The 18,463-nt window shown below is 46.9% G+C and overlaps 1 protein-coding gene across 2 annotated transcripts; it reads left to right on the top strand.

Moving 5' to 3' along the window:
* Nucleotides 1–5,315: 5,315 nt before the first annotated feature.
* Nucleotides 5,316–18,127, top strand: MLF1 (myeloid leukemia factor 1). Of its 2 annotated transcripts, none has more exons than XM_082288134.1 (8): nt 5,316–5,420; nt 10,013–10,187; nt 12,680–12,724; nt 13,598–13,684; nt 13,991–14,119; nt 15,628–15,787; nt 16,051–16,183; nt 16,341–18,127. In XM_082288134.1, the coding sequence occupies exons 1-8, from the start codon at nt 5,374–5,376 to the stop codon at nt 16,441–16,443; spliced, it is 879 nt and encodes a 292-aa protein (XP_082144260.1). In that variant the 5' UTR covers nt 5,316–5,373; the 3' UTR covers nt 16,444–18,127. The 2 variants fall into 2 exon arrangements, with proteins under 2 accessions (XP_082144260.1, XP_082144259.1); XM_082288133.1 differs by having other exon boundaries at nt 13,595–13,684.
* The last annotated feature ends 336 nt before the right edge of the window (nt 18,128–18,463 follow it).

The following is an 18,463-nucleotide window of genomic DNA, read 5'->3' as shown; positions in this document are numbered from 1 at the left end:
ACACTCCGTTTGTCCAGGACTAATTGGAACATGGAATTAATAAGATCTGCTGAAGGAGCAGGAGGCATTTTTAGCTGCAGCCATGACCAGCCCGAGGCAGGGGAGCCCTTTCAGAGCCTTCAGCGCTTGAACAAACACAGCGTGGCCTGAACTGGGCTCAGGTTTTAAACGGGCTGGAAGTGGCTTCACCTGGTGCCATCCACAGGTAAACCTGGGTTTGGATCCCGGTGGAAAAGGGCTTCTGGAAGCCCTGAATAAATCAAGCAGCTCCTGCTGCCCAGGTGGGATTTTTTATCCATTTTGCATTTTTGTCTGATTTCATGGCTTGAGGCCATGGCCAAAGCTGGGCTCAGTTTTGATGACCATCACCATTAAGCTGAGACAGATTTTCCCTGGGAAAAACCTCCAGAATGCCTCCCAAAAGCCCAGGATCTCTGCTCCTGGGGTGTCTCCAGCTTTGGAGAGGAGTCACTGACTTCCCACTGCTGTTGCTGTCCCTGGCTGTGCTGCTGAAGGAAGCACCAAAATCCAAATATTTTTTTTGCACTCCTGGAGCTGGGCTGGAGCAGGAATTTTTTCCCTCCCTTCCAGTGCTACAGAGAGGTTGCCAGGCTTTAAGGAATAACTCTGTCATCTCCAGAAGGCTGTTCAGGCTCAGTGCCTTTGGTCACTTGGCCCTTGGGAATGGCAAACTGAGAGAGCTGCAGCTCTGGATCAGAATTCCCTGTGCTTCCACATGTGCTTCCAAAGATTTATCCATCAGCAGTTACTGCCCTCGATGGCAACAGAGGCCATTTAAACCAGTATTAGTCTGGATCAGATCCTGGAATCGGTGCTGGTGCTCCCACTGGAGCCAGCTCTTGGTCGTGGTGTTTTTAAGAATATTTCTGTGCCTCAGCTTTGACTCTGCTAAACAAAAACAAGAGGGGAAGAGAAAGGTCACAAAATCGGGGCTGGTTAAAAGAAATGCTGGTTCACATGATGGAAATTAAGGTCGGGAATTCATTAAAGCCCAGGCCTCAGGAACTCTCCAAGGGATCATTGCTGTAGAGATGATTTGAAAAGCAACATCCCAATATGTTAAAAAAACCCAAAAAGCTTATCCTGGCTGTCTTGGGAGTGAGTTGGGCTGCCAGTGATGTGCCAGGCCACGGGCTGGCTGTGTCACATGCAGCTCTTGGGAGCATTCTGGTAGTTCCTTACCAAACACCCAGCCTGGGTAAATCCTAAAATGACACCAGGGAGGCATCCCAGCTAATCCAGTCTGGCAATTCCTACATGTATTGGGATTTTGTACTCAGATTGGTGTTTTACATTGGTATTTGTCACCAATTCTCAGCTTCCTCAAAGAAACACACCAAAAAATCCAATTTTCCCACTTTGCTAAGACGTTATGGACACGGAAGGCTCGGGACACAGGTGACACAACCCGAGGATCCCTCCTGCTCTCAGAGGATATTGCCTGCCCTGCCAGCATTATTTATTAGCTCATCCATAATTGATAATCTCTAATTTGTGTGGGCTGGAGGAAGCTGGCCTGCAGTGAGCTATAAAAGGAAGGTTATCAACAGCCTGCACAAGTTGGTGACAGCTCTATTTATAGCCCGGCCCAGGCCCCAAAATGTGTTTCTTCCCCTTTTTTGGTGCTGCAAGTTCAGGGTTAGGAGTTCCTGCAGGCAGGAGTTCCTCCTGCAGCCTCTGAGTGACTCCTTTTATCAGCTGCAGAGAGACAAGGGCAGTTTTTAGGGATATTTCCTAATTATCCACAAAGAGAGTTGCAGGGTGGACATGGGGAGGTTTTCTGTCACAACTTGTTGGGTGGGAAGTGGAAAAAATTGGAATAACAGTAAAAGAAATTGAATCTTTTCCTGTAGAAAGCAGGAATTGGCTTTCCCTGGTTTGCATCTTGTATAAAATAGGGTTCAGCTTATCCAGGGGAGGCTGACAGCATAGTCCTGAACAGGTATTTTATATTTCATCAGAACAAAACCACCTCTGGTCAACACTGGGCTCTGATTGTTCCATTTTCCTCGTTAGCGTAACTAATTACCCAACTTTTAAACCTTGTCAGACCCAGCATGTTCAGAGGAGACTCCCAGGATTCAGATGGGATTTCAGCAGAAAAATCTGCTGATAATGAGCTAAGGAGCATTAATTCTTTCTTTTCTCTCAGTTTCTTCTTTGTGTGTGCAGACCAGGTATTTCCTTTGAAATGGACTGCTTAATTTCCATCTGTGATTATGTTTGAATGAAGGGAACCTTGGCATTTAGTTCTATTAATTAATTGATTTAGATCTGGCCAGCAGCATTGTGTCCAGCCTTAGGAAGGGCTCTGGCTCCAGTTCTCCCAGCCCAGTTTGGCACTTTTCCTATTTAAACACATGTGCAGGAATGCAATTCTCACCTCCAAGTGTTAAAGCATCCTTGCTTCTTAAAAATAATCCTCGTAGAGGAATTAGAGTGGATGGTTTCCCATACAGAAAGGCAGAAATATTCCTGTGTTTTCCAGCAGTTGCACAAAGTGTTTCCCACAGATTTTAGTGTATTTTACATGAATGAGTTGATCACAGAGTCTTTTTCGGCATCACCAGAATTGATTTTTACTCTGGAGGGAACAGAAAACACAAATCCAAAGGGAAATGGCTGTGGAAAAAAAGGTCTCAGCATGAGGAGTTAAGAGGAACTCAGGGGTTGGAAGGAAATGTTTGGGGCAGGAACCTAAACAGGGATCCTTGGAATGGAGAGAGAACAAGGGAATTATAAATACCAACAAAACATCAATATGGCAAAATGACCTTTTGTTCTGGCTGGATGTGCTCAACAAAGCTCTGAAGCCTGGATCAGATTTAAATAGTCCTATCACCAAAATGAGTAAGAATTGAGAAGGTAAATTAATTCCTAAGGGAAATCACTGTAGATCTCATTAGCTCAGGAACAAGATACCTTAAAACTTTTAATTAAAGATAATATTTACTGCAAATGAATAAGAGTTGGCAGGTTTCAGCAGAAACCATAATCTCATTTATGCAAAGTTTTCTTCCATTAAGGCAGACATCATTAATCTCATTGGAGATGCCCTCCAGCCCAACAGAGCTGCAGCACAAGGAGTTTCTTACAGAACTCTTTTAATCTGCACAAAGGAGCTGGAGCTGGAGCAGCCACAGACCTGGAGAAGGGCTGAGCAATTAAAGGGGTCCCTGTGCAAACACAGCCCTGCGTCCCTGGCACCGAGCACCCCATAATGAGCTCCTTCCAGCAGCTGGGAGTGAACACTGCAGCCCCATCCCTCCGTTCCTGCGCGGGATCCAGCGCTGCAGCTGCTCCGGCTGGGAGGGAGGTGTCAGCCTTTGGAGCCGGCATGAAGTCAAACAGGGAGCTGTGGGTGATGTGGAGGGCTGGGAGCAGCTCTGGGGAAGTTCCCCATCCCTGTCTCAGGGTTAGAAATCACTTCTTTTTACAGGGCTGAGTTCAGGGAATCATGGAATGCTTTGGGTTGGGAGGGACCCTAAAGATCCCCCTGCCATGGCAGGGACACCTCCCACTGTCCCAGACTGCTCCCAGCCCCAATGTCCAGCCTGGCCTTGGGCACTGCCAGGGATCCAGGGGCAGCCCCAGCTGCTCTGGGCACCCTGTGCCAGGGCCTGCCCACCCTCCCAGCCAGGAATTCCTTCCCAATATCCCACCTGTCCCTGCCCTCTGGCAGTGGGAATTCATCCCCCTTGCCCTGTCACTCCATAGATTCCCTATAAAAAACATGCCTGGGATAACCAGGTGGGATTAGAGAAGCCTGGAGTATTCCCATGGCAGTCAGGAGAGGAGATCCTTGTTCCATCAGGATCCATCACGCTGCAGGGGTTTGGCCCAAAGTGGAGAAGAGACATAAAAGATGAATGAACTGAGGCTGCAGCATTCCTGCACGCCCCAGTAACCAGGTGAGCATTGATTCTGCTGTCAGAAGGCAGAGTTCCCTCCGATCCCAGCCAGAGGGCATGTGGGATTCACTCCAGGCTGGATGTGACAGCAGCAATGTGACTGGTGGGCAGGAATGCTGACAGGGAATGCTGACAGGGAAGGGGTCACCCCGGGATTGCCCAGGTGAGCTCTTCGTGGATGAGAGAGCAGCAAATAAAACTCAGGGGAGGCAACTCTGCCTCTTCTGGGCCTTTTACAACCAAATCTCGTGCCAATCGTGACGGGTTTTATTGCTCACACACAGAATTCAGCCTTGTTTCAAGCCACACACAGAATATTACAAGTATTTTAGTAGTACCAACCTCTGCACTGCAGTTACTCCAAACTGCCCTGAAGTTAAAGTCTATTCACACTAAAAACGCCACAAGCAGCATCTTTAGCGTAGCATAAATCATTTACAGGAGTCATTTATTAATTACTTGTCAATATTCTGATTAACAGAGATGGCTCTGGTTGGTTTTAGGGCAGCCATGCAATGTTCACTTGCCACTTGTCACAAACCAGCCAGGTGGATTTTCTTTAATGTAATTTGTCTGTCAAATACAAAATCCTGCAAATTCTCCTGCTCCTGGAGCTTCAACTTCTCAACATATTCTACAATTAAGGCTGGGAAAGATCTCCCAAATCCATGCTTTTACTGAAACCTCCCTCCGACGACTATTCCAAAGGTTTGCTGAGGTGTTTTCCCTTTATCTGCCTCTTCCTGCTAAAACCAAGAGCTCCTTTTCCCTGTTTAACTGTAACCCAGCCCTTCCCAGGCCCGAAGCAGCGCAGGGAAGCAATAATGCACTGCCACGAAGCCTTGGGAAGGGGATGTGCCCTGGAACCCTGATCCTCACGGCCGGAGCATCCCTGTCCTTGCTCCATCCCGGCCCGCTCCCTCCTCGCTGCTGTGCTTCCCTGGAACAGCAGTTCATGGATCGCTCACTCCAGCCTCCTGCTGCTTTTCCACGTTCCGCGAGTTTCCAGCTGCCGGGAAGAGGCCGCAGCTTTATTTTACTGCCATCTACTGGAAAAAATAGAATTATTTCTAGAATTGCCGAGTAGCGGGACGCGCCGCAGCCCCGCTGGGGCCGGGCCTGTCCCCGCCTCACACTCCCCAGGGCCCGGGCGCACCCTGTGGCAGAGCGGGGCTGCGGGAGGGGCACCCCGAGGGGCGAGGAGGCCGCGATTCCCGCATTCCCCGCATTCCCCGCATTCCCCGCATTCCCCATTCCCGGGAACCTTCTGGAGCGGCGGCCCCGCGGTCGCCACGGCAACGGCGTCGCGCGGGGAGCCCCGCCCCTCGCGGCGCGCCGGCCAATGGGAGCGGGCGGGCAGGTCACGTGCGTGGGCGGGGCGCGGCGCGGTGAGGAGGGGCCGCGCGGGGCCGGGGGCGCGCAGAGCGCAGTGGCCGCAGCCATGTTCGGGGGGCTCCGGAGGTGTTTCGAGGACGATCCCTTCTTCAGGTGAGGGGTGGGCGGCTGTGGGGAACGGCGGTGAGGCGGTGGAGGGCTCTGAGGGGCCGGTCCGGGGGTGTAAACGGGCGGGCGGGTGGGGTGGGTGTGAGGGACCGACCGTTGGCTGAGGCAGCTGCGGGGGTCGGCGCGGGTGGAAGGACATGGGGTCGGTGCTGATTGAAGGGGTCGGAGCAGGTGGAAGGACTGGGGGACCGGGGCGGGTTAAAGGGATCGGTGCAGGTAGAAGGACCGGGGCAGGTTAAAGGGGTCGGTGCAGGTAAAAGGACCGGGGCAGGTTAAAGGGGTCGGTGCAGGTAGAAGGGCTCGGTGCCGGTGCAGGGACCGGGGCTCGGTGCCGGTGCAAGGAGCGGGGTCTGTCCGGGTTCAGGGGGTCGGTCGGGGCCCAAGGACCGCCGTCGGGGCCGTTGAACCGCCCCTGTGTCCGCACCCGGCCCCTCCCGGTACCTCCCGAGCCCCCCTAAAGCCGTGCCGGGATTAAACGTTCTCAGCGAGGTTCAACAGCGGAGACTCGAGTCTGTCTCCCCTCTCAGCAGGGAAGAATTTAATCCACATTTCGTACAGAGGGGATCTTCATCTCCTTGGCTGTAGATCCTTGCGTTTGTTTGCTCTTCAGTTTCCTAAGTACGGGTTCTGAGCAGTGTAGCTCATCCGGATTTATGCTCGTGTTTAATTAATTACTCAGCCACAGGCTATCTCTGAACTCTTCTCATTGCCAGCACTACTCAGAACCCCGGGTGTTCTTCAGTTAAAACTTTGCCAACGCGTGTGTGAGAGCGTGGATGGCAAATTGTCTCCGTGTGCTCATTTCCCGAGGAGATGGCAGTGCTTTAGCTCAGCAGGTTGGGTTTTACTCTCGTTCCTTGTGAGGGTGGGGAGGCCCTGGCACAGGTTACCCAGAGAAGCTGTGGCTGCCACATCCCTGGAATTGCTCAAGGTTGGACGGGGCTTGGAGCAACCTGGGATGGTGGAGGTGTCCCTGCCCGTGGCAGGGGGTTGGAATGGGATGAGCTTTAAGGTCCTTCCAGCCCAAACCATTCTGGGATTCTGCTTCTGTACCATGAGCACAGTGGTGGCTCCTGTCTGTGTATTCAAGCCTGAGCCCAGTTTATTCCGTGTGGGAATCTTCTTTTGCCACTGGAATCGAAATGTAAGCAGTGAGTGGTGCAAATGCTTCTCCCCTCAGCCAGAACTGCTGAATTACCTGGTCTGGCCCCATTTCATGTGTTTGGTCAGGAACTGTAATTTGTAGTGGATGAAAATGGGATCAGAGCACTCTGGGGAGCCTTGATAATTGTTTTAAATCTTTGAAAAAACTCTAAGGAATTTAATTAACAGCCAAGGTAAGGGGTGGATGAGGAAGGGAACAGCAGGCCCTGTGATGTGGTTTGTTGTCTGGATCTCCTGGTTACAGGGAGCTCTGGCTGAGGCTGCTTAAAGGAGAATCTGCTGCTGAGCTGCAGCACATTCCAGGATAATTCCCAAAGCTGTGCCACATGGATTAGTACCCTTGGTTTCCAGGAATATTCCTGCTGTTACAACGACTCGTGAGTTCTATGCAGGAACCTTCCCTATGCAGATCCTTTGCAGGAAATTAAAGTAGTAATAGAAATTAGGTTTTGTTTGAAATAACAATTGCTTATTTATTAATTTATTCCTTGTTATGGTAGCCACTGAAGTAGGGAAAAAAAAGATTGCAAAAGGTGGAGGCAGGGAGTTTGTGTGAAAGATGAGCTGGAAATTGAGACTCATTTTCTCAGCACTGTCCTTGTCAGTCTGTTTTGCATGTGGTTAAGGAAATGAGCTGATTACCTCAGATAAGATTAGTGTCCAAAATAGTGTCATAATAGGCTCCAGCTGCTTCATAAGGAGAGAGTTTGATGCTGAACTGGAAATAGTGCCTGGGTTGGAGCCCCTGTGTGAGCAGCTGTCCCAGGGAAGCAGCAGTCACTCAGCCCAAGGTGTCCAGGACAGGCTGGGATCCATCCCTGAAACCCTGCGCAGGTGCAGGGGTTGTGTTTGCCCTGCCAAGTGCACACTCTGGATTTCATTCTCCAAAGCACAGCTTTTGTTTATTGTGCCAGGTGTTCTCTCCAGAGGGAATCTGCAGCTGCAGCCTTATGTAACTTCCTGCGTGGGGAAAGAAAATCTAATACTTCCATCTAAGAGCTAATAAAAGGAAATATACCTAATACAATGTACAGTTTACAAAAATAATAAGTGGAATTTGTTGTTCCAGGACTGATTTTTCATGCACTGAAGTAAGCAGTAACATTATATGTGCATGTTTAATGTCAGGTGAAGGTCAGGTTAATACATACTAGACAAAATTCTGTTACTGCAGAGTGCTGGAACAATAGATGTATAAATTGTTTGTCTCCATCCAGAATTCAATTTTAAAAATAATTTAGTGTGGGCACAAATTTGGTGTGCAGACTCCTTGTGGAGCCCCTCACTTTTTCCTTATCACTTTTATGCTATAACAGAAATCATGTCCTTCTCATCAAAAGTATCTTCTCACCCCCAAAAAAGGTCAGATTTTAAGTCATATATGCTCAATAATTCTTAAAGTGTTCTACACCTGCTGCCATCCCATCAAATCTGTGCTTGCAGCAAGGGGCTTAAAATCCTGCCTGTCCCCTGCAGAGACTTCACCTTGTTCAGTCCGTCTCTCTTCTGTCAGGGTGACCTCCTCCTCTTGTAATTATGGTGTGAGTTTCAGTCATTGGAGCCATCAAGGTTTAATTCCTTGGAAACTTTGTCTTCCAAATGGATTTTCTGTTCCCTTTGCACTGGTTTTGCCCTACTTCAGATCATACCAAAGTTGGGGTGTTTGTTTTCAGGCTTGGCAGCATTAATTCATTTTATGGCAAATTGGAAATTGGGAGCCTTTCCTTCTGTTCCTAAACCTTTTCCTCAGTTTGTATCTGACTTCCCTGTCCCTGGTACTGAGGAGCTCTTTGTGTTTGATAAGCAAACCTCTCTGAGGTTTGGGATCTGCTGGAATTGTGCACATCCCATGGTGATGCTGGTGTGATTCCCTGCCCTTGCCTCATGCCAGGACTTTTTCCATCTGTTCTTCATCGTGAAGTGAGGGAACACGTCTGGGTGAGCTCCTTATCATGGCAGGGCTGGAGCCAAAGCTGGGAGCAGGGCAGGGGCTGCTCCATGGCAACACTAAAATATTTCAGAAGTCTCTTTTGGGATGAGTTTAACTTTGGGCGTAGCTTAAAGAGATATTTTTGTGTTTAAAAAGTCTTGTTTGAAAATGAACTCAGCCTCATGTTTGTCCTTTTCACTTGAAAAGTGTAAGTGTGACTTTGGCACAAGATCAAAGTGGCCACGTGATGTGGGAACTGCATTTCATGGGGCTGGAGATAAGGGGTGGGGAGCAGAAAAGCTGTGCAGAAGATAACTGGGCAGGGAAAAAGTCGGGAGCAGCCTGAAGCTTTTCCTGTGAGGTGTCCCAGGAAAGGCTGTGGTGTCCTGCCTGTGGGAAGCGCCAGGAACTGAGAGGAAGGAGGATGAGGTGTATTAAACCTAAATAAACATACCTGGGAAGTGACTGCTAATGTTCATAAAGTTTTCAGTGGGATAGCAAAGAAGGAAATGAGATGGAAGGAGGAAATGAACCACGTTCATTTGTATGGGAAGTGCTAATTTGCAGCCTGGCCCTCAGGCAGCAGCACTGCTCATACCCTGTGCTTCTGAAAAGTTCCTGGTTTGCTCCTCTTTTGGCCTTAATTAGGAATATTAGGTCTTGTCCAAATTAAAGAGTTAGGGAAGTTGAACAATGTTTTCCTTGCAAGCCAAGCTTTAGGAATACCGGTGGAGTTCTGTAGGTTTTTGGGAGAGGAGGGGGAAAATTATAGGAAAACAAAAAGCCAATGAGAATCTTCTTCCTAAAGAGAGGAAAGGGATGTGGGAACAGGATTTGTGGAGAGGGAAGGCAAAGGTGCAGCAGTGGGTGATTAAAAGAGATGGAATTGGCCTGAATTTAGAGGATAGTGGGTATTTTTAAGCATGTGGGACAGGGAAAAGGAAAAGAAGGATGGGAACTGCCAGCAGAATAAATTTGAGAGGAGATCCAGTGGGACATGAGGAGTTCAGGGAGTAGGATGTGGCTAAGCTTGGGAAGATGAAAGGGAAAAAAGGAGGGGAAAAGTTAAAAAGAAGTTATTTTAATGTCAGATGTCAGAGGTGGAAATAATGGTAAATGAAACATGGGTCAGTTTATGGTTCTGGCAGGTATTAAACATAGGCTGGAGTGAAAGGTGCTGCTAAGGATGGATATTTCTGGAAAAGATGAGGAAAGAGGAAAAGGAATAGGGACACCCAGGAGTGCAGGAGAACAGTAAGGGCAGCTGAGAGAAAACGGATCTCAAACACCCAACCTGAAAGATGGGAAGGGAAGAGAAAATCAGAGTTCATTGGGAATGGGAGATGGCCCAGTTAGATCCTATTAAAGATTTTGGATACAGAACCCTATGGCATACTAAAAAATGGAGTTTGGAAGATCTCAGAGCCACTCTCCATCAGGCAGAATAACCCCAGTGCCTCTCTCTGGAATGCCTGTTGTGCAGGGATCCCTTTGCTGCCCACCATGAGCACATGAGGCAGGTGATGAGGAGCTTCTCGGAGCCTTTTGGGCGGGATCCATTCCTGAGCCTCCCGGAGGGAGAGGAGAGACCGGCAGGGAGGAGATGGGAGCGGAGAGCACAGCGCGACTCGCAGCTGGCTGTGAGGGGCGGCGGCAGGGTAAGTGCTCCTGAGCTCCAGGCACTGCTCCATGGAATGGGCATTTCCTGCCTCAGCTCTGGGAATCTCCTTCAAGTTGTTTCAGCAATCAGTGAAATGTGAATGATTCCTCTCTTGCTTCCTTCATGGCGCATTCCTTATCTCTGATAAACATCTGTCAGGGCTAATCAGAGTCTGGGTTTTATTGAGCATTGAACAGACAACATTTAATGGACAAACTGATCTTTATCCAGTGCTTGGTTTCATAAATACTATGGATTAAATGTTTCTGTTAGAGAAAGGCACTAAGAATGTCCCACATGCTCTGCACGTGTATTTCCTTTTTATGTTAACTTGACTTAAAAAGGTGCCTGGATGTGGCTGCTCCCATCCCTGGAAGTGTTCAAGGCCAGGTTGGAGCCACCTGGTCTAAGGAAGGTGTCCCTGCCTGTGGCTGATCTTTCCAGGTCCCTTCCAACCCAAGCCATTCCAGGATTCCATGGTATATTTGTGCCTTCCCTGTGCACATCAGTCCCTTGTGTGCAGCTATTTCCACTTGATTTACACAAGCCTGGATTTCACCACCACAGGAATATCCATCCATGGATTTTAATCCCTGTTTCACCTTTGCAGCTGGGAATCAAGACTTCATGCTCTGAATTTGGGCTGATTGTTAATATTTCCTTAGATACAAACCTGTAAGAATTAAAGCTCAGGGAAATTGGCATGGAATTTAGTATTTCTGTGTGTTACCAAGTGAGACTGATGATCTGTGTTTAAATATCTGGGTATGCAGGACAATCCTATCTAACCCTTATCTAGAGCTGTATTTATAGAGAATATACGTTGGGAGCTGGTTCCTTTCCCTCCAGCTATTCAGCAGCTGCCTCCCTCTGGCTGTGATGAATCCCACTGGATTTTGAAAGACCGTTGGAAGAAAAGGCAGGTGCCAGGGGCTGGTGGCCAGGTCAGAGCTGGAACAGAGCCTGTCACCTGCAGCTCCAGAGGGGAGCTGGCACATTCCTTCCCCTGCTTATCCAGTTCCTGGCAAATATAGAAGCTGGTTCTAATTAGGGCATGAGCTTCCCTCTGCTGATCCTTAGGCCTCGGATCAGTGGTGCTTAAAGCCAGATCCGAGATTTTCCTTTAGACGAAGAACCTGTCACAGCTCACCTTTAAAGCTCAGGGGTTCTGTCCCTGTTCCTGCAGTGAGGGACAGATGTGAGGCCCCAACCCTTTATCTGTGGCTGCACCAAGGGCTTAAAGGCACAGGAGCACTGTGTTAGTCTGACAAGCACAAAAGAATTCCACACAAATTCCACATGAATGCCAAACCCTTCCCAGGATCTTTTGATGTTGCTCATGTTCCACTGAAGAGCTGTCAGATGTCACACCGACTCAGCACTGATGGCTCTGCCTTGTAATCTCAAACTGCTGCTCCACCAATGATTTAAACCCTTAAAATTAGATTTTTATGTAGGAAAAGGTGGATCTTTACTACCTTGTCAAATACACTTCATTCTGAACACTGATTAGCAGTGTTGTAATTCTGGGTTTAATTAAATTGCAGCAGGCCTAAAACTGCTTTCAAAGGAACCAAATTAGTTGGGACAACTCAATGTGTGCCAGTGTAGGATTCAAATTTAAAACTGCTTCTCCTTTCTCCAGCAGGTTTGTAGTTGAGTTTTTAAGGAAGGAGGAAGAATGAGCTAAAACATATTAAGGGATACTATTAACTGGGGTTTTTGGGATATCTCATGATCCTGTATATCAGGCAAACGTTTTAACAGCTTTGAGTGTCTTTTTAGTGTTACAAAGCAGAGTTTATAAGCTTTGTATGACTAATAACTGCTGTTGGTGAGGATGTCACATATAGAGAAAAAATATGTGTTATTATTTACAGTTCTGCCTAGTCTGTCCTGACAGAAACCTGGAGAGTTCCTAAAGCTGTTCCAGAATTGGAGAATTCCTTCTTTTTGCTTTACAGTTCCTGCAGAGGGTTTGGTCCTCCTGCCACCCCTGTGTGTCTGCAGGCCTTATCTGACCCTTCAATCTCAGTTTCCTGGAAACATCCCTGTGTTTCCCAGGATCTCACTGCCCTGTCATGCAGAAATACTCAGTATCAGTGGGACAATTGGTTGATTTGTTGATTTTAATCAGCTTTCAGTGCTGGGGTTCTGCTGCCTGACTGGAATGGAGCATTCCAGGGTGGGGCCTGAAGTGTGAAATCACTTCAGCACAAAGGTTCTTGTGGTGTACAAATGTTTGCCAACCTCTGAGTGCTTTTCACACACACTTATCAATATTTATTAGATGTGCTGGCAGTTATCACTTTCTAATATCATCACTATAAATATATTATTTCCACATACCCAGGGACTACTTAATTAATTACCAAGGGCCTCCTGAGTGATTTTAATTAGATGGGAAATGTTTCATGTGACCTACTGCATATAAAAGTAATTTCTGCTGTTCCTGATAATAATTCCAGATGTTGCTCCTTTTTTTTCCAGGCCACCAGCTTCTCCCTCATGCCCTTTGCAGGCTTTGGGAGAGTGGTTAGTATCCCTGGAGTAGCTCCTGTGTAAGCTGTGTGTAACCAGAGCATGGCAGAGGCTGAGCTCTGTGCTTGCATCCTGCTTTTGGTGCTGTTGGCAGATTGGGAATAAGAAAATCCAGGGAAAAAATCCTTCCTGGGGCATTAACCTCTGGATATGGATGGAGTAATCCCTGGGGAAACCCCCAACTTTGAGTGCTGCTGGAGGATGTGGTTGTGGGGGTGACACCAACGAAACCACTGCTCCCAGTAAGGCAGAGCAGCCCCTGGAGATGGGATTGCCCCTGGAAATGGGCTTGGAGTGGTTTCCAGCTGTGGGTTGGGGGTCTGGAATATCCTGTAAAATATTCATCATCTGTTCATAGTTCTTGGCCAGAGGATTCCAATGTCTTGTAGTCAAAAAATAAGTGGAAAGTTTTCTGTACATTTCATTTTGGGCTTAAATGCAGATTTAAGTTTGCAACGTTGAAATACATAACTCTGGAAATGAATTTATTCAAATGTAAGCCCTGAAGGGTCACACAAGACTTTCAGAGCAGAAGCTGGTGACCTCAGAAGGTTTGTGAACACATTTGTGAAATAATTGGATATTGCAATTATAAATATCCAATGAATATTTTTGTAAAATAAACTCATTTTGTGGCCAGTTTGACATCGGGGTGACAAATCTTCCACTTTCATCTTCCCAATATCTCCAGCTTAATCCAGCTCCTTCAATTTTCATCTAAAAAGATGCATTTTGGCTTGTCTGTGTGTGAAGTGCAGCCTGAAAAGCTTTTTGAGTTAAAAATGCATGTGAAAAAGAGCTTTAGGACTTCAGCTTTCAGTTGAGACTGTTTTAACTATAGTCTTTTTTTCCCTTTTTCTTTAGCAGGATGCAGGTTTTGGAGATCCATTTTCTGCAATGGACAGGATGATGTCAGACATGAGGAACAACATGCTGGAAATGCAAAGGAAATTTGTGAGTTCTTTTTAAAATTGTTCTCAAATTTAGTGTACTGGAGAGTGCCAGTTACTTCAGATATTCCTCAGAAAATAATGCCAAGAAAATGGGACTAATCTCAAGGAGCTGGTAAGAATTTGAAATTTTTTGCCTAGACTGTATTGTGTTTATAATTTTTCTTTACTCTTTGAAGATAAAACTGAAGTTTATGTGGTGCCAGGAAGGGTTAATTTTGTGGAGGGATATTTTCCATAATAAAATAGTAAGGAACACCTGTTCTCCACAAGTTTTAACTTTGATTAATGAGGCTGCATTGCTTTGTAGGATGACCTGTCCATCCAACCTGATGGACACAGTTTCAGCTCCTCCTCCATGATGACTTATTCCAAAATGGGGGATGAACCTCCCAAAGTTTTCCAAGCCTCGACCCAGACCCGCACGGCTCCGGGAGGGGTGAGTAATCCTGGGATGCAGCACAAGGGAGCTGGGCACTTCTCAGGATTGAGGTGCAGCCACACCAAAGCAGTGTCCTCTGGCATCTTTCACTGCAGACAGTCACTCCTGGAATTTACAGAATCCTGGGATCCCTGAGGTTGGATTGAGTCCAGCCTGTGCCCGATCCCCACCTTGTCACTGAGTGCCACATCCAGCCCTTCCTTGGACACCTCCAGGGATGGGGACTCCCTGGGAGCCCCTTGGAGTGTTTAACAACCCTTTCCATGGGGAAATTCCTGCTGCTGTCCACCCTGAGCCTGCCCTGGCCCAGCCTGAGGCCGTTCCCTCTCCTCCTGTCCCTGTTCCCTGCCAGCAGAGCCCGACCCCCCCGGCTGCACAAAGAAAATTTAGGACATGGGGAAAACACAGGGCTCTCAAACCCTGCTGTGTATTAAGTTCTGATTTCCTCCCTGTAATTTCATGCTTTGAGTACACCCCAAAATAAATTACAGACCCATCCAAGGCTGGAAAACCAGAGCACTGAGCAGCAATTTTCCAGTGTCCCTCTCTTTGCCATAATGAATCGTTTTCCTGTCCACCCAAACTCCAGGAGAGGCACTGATTTATGCAGCCCCTGCCTTCATAGCACCCCTTTGCCCAGGCACTTACATAACACTGAGCTGGAGCTCCCTTGCAGCTGTTGTGTCTGATCCTGCCGGGAACTGGGAGTGGGAATGTGAACCTGGCACGGGGCATGAAAGCCTAGACGTGCTCCCTAAAGGCCGTGGGCAGGACTGGCTGGGAATGTGTCCCTCTGCAGCACACTCTGTTATCACAGGGCTGCTAATAATACCCCAGACCACACTGATAAGGGGCTGCCTGCCTTTCAGGCCAGTCAACACCACAGCCTGAATTGGTTGTTCCTCACGCTGGGAATTTTGGCACCGGGTATAATTCGGTCTTTTTCCAAGGAGAGTGTTGGAAACTTGGCTCTGTAGCATTTTTAGACTGAGGGTTTTCTCCCCAGTAATTAATACCCAGCTAAAAAACTTTAGGCGGTGTTTCATCTTCCTGTCTGGTGGCCAAAAGAAAATAGGCTTGATTTGTGTTTGCTGGTGTATTTTCAGCCAACACAGGAAATGAGAGAATTGGAAAAGCTTGGAAAACCTGACTTTTTTAAAGGAAAGATATAAAACTATTGGGGAAGGAAATAACCTTTTGCAAGGGTCTGGAGTAACAGGAAAAGGGGGAATGGCTTCCCACTGCAGAGGGCAGGGTTAGATGGGATATTGGAAGGAAATTCTTCCCAGAGCAGCTGTGGCTGCCCCTGGATCCCTGGCAGTGCCCAAGGCCAGGCTGGACGAGGCTTGGAGCACCCTGGGACAGTGGAAGGTGTCCCTGCTCACAGCAGGGGTGGCACTGGATGGGCTTTAAATCCTTCCAACCCAAACCAGTCTGGGATTCTGTGAAGTCTTTGACCTCAGTTTTGGTTGGAAGGACACTTATTTCCCTTTTTTTAAATACAGGTTAAGGAGACAAGAAAAGCACTGAAGGATTCTGAGAGTGGCCTGGAGAAAATGGCCATTGGTCACCACATTCAGGATCGGGCTCATGTCATCAAAAAATCCAAGAACTCCAAGACTGGGGATGAGGAGATGAACCAAGAATTCATCAACCTGGATGAATGTAGGTCTTTTTAGGCAGTTAATGGGCTTTGCACTGTTTCACACTCTGATTTTGAGGTTCCAGCTTGAGACAGCTTAAAAGGGACTTTTAGACCAAAAGTCTCCAAATTCAATTCTCCTGTACAGATCCCAAAAACAGGGGCAGGCCATATGGAGAATTGTGGACCACAACATTTAAAATCACTACTCAAACCCCCTAATATTCATTAAATGTTTTTTTCCTCTTCTTTATTAACATTTCAAATAAATTAATCTGTTTTCCAGCTGAGGCTGACACCTTTGATGAGGAGTGGCAGAAAGAGATCATGAAGTTCAGGCCCTGCCGAAGCAGAGGAGCTGTGGAATCTCCACGATCCAAAAGTGTCCATTACAGTCCCAGGGAAAATGGATCAAGAAGGTAAAAATAGTTCCCTCCTATCCTACAGGATACGCAAATTCCAGCAGCAGAAGGAAAATCCAGCTCTGGAGCAATGTCTGTGGCAGCCCCAGGGGAGCTGCAGGTTTTATTCCTCCTTTTCTCATGGAGATTGTGATCATTGTTGTTCTTTTTCCAGAGAGAAGCCGCTTGGAGCTCCAGGATCCAGAGTGCCCAGGGATTCCTTGGAGACTCTCAATGTGAAAGGAACACACGTTCCCCCGAAGAGCTGCAGGAAATAACTGTCCCCATTCCCTTGGGATGGAGATTCCCTGGAGCAGATGATGGTGCTCAGTGCTCGTGTCCGTAAAAATACACCCGGATTTGTGACCAATCTCTGTTCTGTGTTGTGCCTTTGCTCCTCCTGCTTCTGAATGTCCTTCAAACCTCAGCTCCTCAGTGAATTAACACCCAACAACTTTCTGCCTAAAAGCACTTTATGGATCCTCTCTAATCCTGTTAAAAACAGCTTGGATTTGCAGAGGTTTTCTGCTCCAGCTGCACCAATCTCAGGCTTTACTAAACCTGGTACTGCAGCTCCTCCTTCCCACTCTAAGTTGCACAGAAAGTAAATTTTCTTTCTTTTGGGTTGCTGAAATAATTACTGATTTTCTAGGTTAATTAATAGAACTTGAATACACTATAAAGCTCTTTAAAATCATACTTTAAATTGTTACCCCCACACTTACCTTGGTGTAACATAGTGCAATGACAATACTTTAAATTTATCAGAGCTTTGATGTTAATGAGCTGTGCTTGCACCTCATTTCCTGTGCCTGAACTGTCCACTGTGTTTTCCTGATCCTTGTTTGTTTCCTGTGGAGTTGGCCCATCATTTTCCATCTGAGGATTGTCTGTAGTACCTTTAGTTACCCTGTAGCAGTAACAGTGTCCTGAGATCAGCTGCAGCTAGGAGTTATTAGTGGGAAAAATATGTGGGAGAAAGGAGTTTAACTGGAATTATTTCACTGTTTCTTGTGTTCTAAAGAGCCCTGGATACAGGAACCCATCTCCCCTCATTGTGGTCTTTGTGTTTTACCCTAAATCTACATTTGATTGGAGTCTAGAAGAGCCAGCAGTGTCTGAGAACAGGAAAATCCTGCAGGTATTCCAGGTGTTCAGTCCCTGTGCTGTTGTGCCTCACAGAATTATCCCCGTGGTGTAACATAAAGAATTTCTGTAAATTAAATAACATTAAATAATACAAATTAATTTAATGACATTAAAGCATTGCATAAATTCAAGGCTTCATTATAATGTAGCCTTAAAAAGCACTGTATGATAAAAGAAATAGGGTTTAGTAAGTTAAGAGTAATATTTGTTTGGCCAAAAAGCCTCTAAATCATATTTAATAGTCCTGCAGTATCCCTGGAATATTTAATTTTAATTAATGAATGTTTGTTAATGTGCAAACCCAATCAGCAGCACTTTTGTTGAGTTCTGAAAAGGACAATTACTTGCTTGTTCCTGCAGTGGTCTCTTCCTGAGTTAGAGAAGTATCAGTGGCAATAAGTTGATGTGATCAATAATAATGGCAATAATTGAACCATTTAATGAGCACTGAAGGTAAGTGGGGGTCAGGGGACACCCCTTAAAGTCAGAGCTCAACCCATACACTGGAGACACCGTGGGTTCTGCAATTAATGTATTAGAGAAGCTTCTCAGTAGTGAACAGCAGCAAATGTTGGAACTTGAGCTGGAATGTTGGAGAGCTGCTGCTGTTAAATGGAGAATTCACCTGACAATTGGGATTTTTGTGTGGAATAAACCAAGCACATCCTGGCTTTTGAAATGATGGTGGGAAGAGGTGAATATTCCCTCCAGAGCCCTTTGCTACGCCAGGCCTGTTCTCCAATGTAAGGCACAAGTTGTGCTCTGTAGAAGCATCTGAAACTGCAATCCTTTAATAAAGTTATTTATTATTTATGGTGTTTGTTGGTTTATTCTGCACTATAGAGGGACTTGTGCATTATTTACTTTGGGCTGCTTTGAACCACTGCAGTGAAGGAGACCTGGGCTGGGGAAGGTGTCCCTGCCCATGAAGGGGTGGAATGGGATGGCATTGGTGATGTTCAATCTGGGATTCTATGGAAATCTCTCTGTTTCCGGAGGGAAACGTGCATTTTCCACAAAAAATACAGTTTGACAGAAGGAAACAGAGTATGGAGAGGGCCTCTTTCTCTGTTTCAGAGCTGCTCCTGGAGCCTTTGCAGGGCAGTTCCTGGTTTATCCTAATCCTGGGGAATAGAGAATATGTTAACA

This window comes from Coloeus monedula (assembly GCF_965178545.1).
Source record: "Coloeus monedula genome assembly, chromosome: 10".
NCBI classification, from domain to species: domain Eukaryota; kingdom Metazoa; phylum Chordata; class Aves; order Passeriformes; family Corvidae; genus Coloeus; species Coloeus monedula.
This window is presented reverse-complemented; position numbering and strand designations above follow the sequence as displayed.

Excerpts from the sequence above, each read along its gene's own strand:
- MLF1 (XM_082288133.1), top strand. The coding sequence starts at position 5,374 with ATGTTCGGGGGGCTCCGGAGGTGTTTCGAGGACGATCCCTTCTTCAG. Across the intron at positions 10,188-12,679 it reads CTGTGAGGGGCGGCGGCAGG|GCCACCAGCTTCTCCCTCAT; the intron begins GTAAGTGCTCCT and ends TTTTTTTTCCAG. Across the intron at positions 13,685-13,990 it reads TGGAAATGCAAAGGAAATTT|GATGACCTGTCCATCCAACC; the intron begins GTGAGTTCTTTT and ends ATTGCTTTGTAG.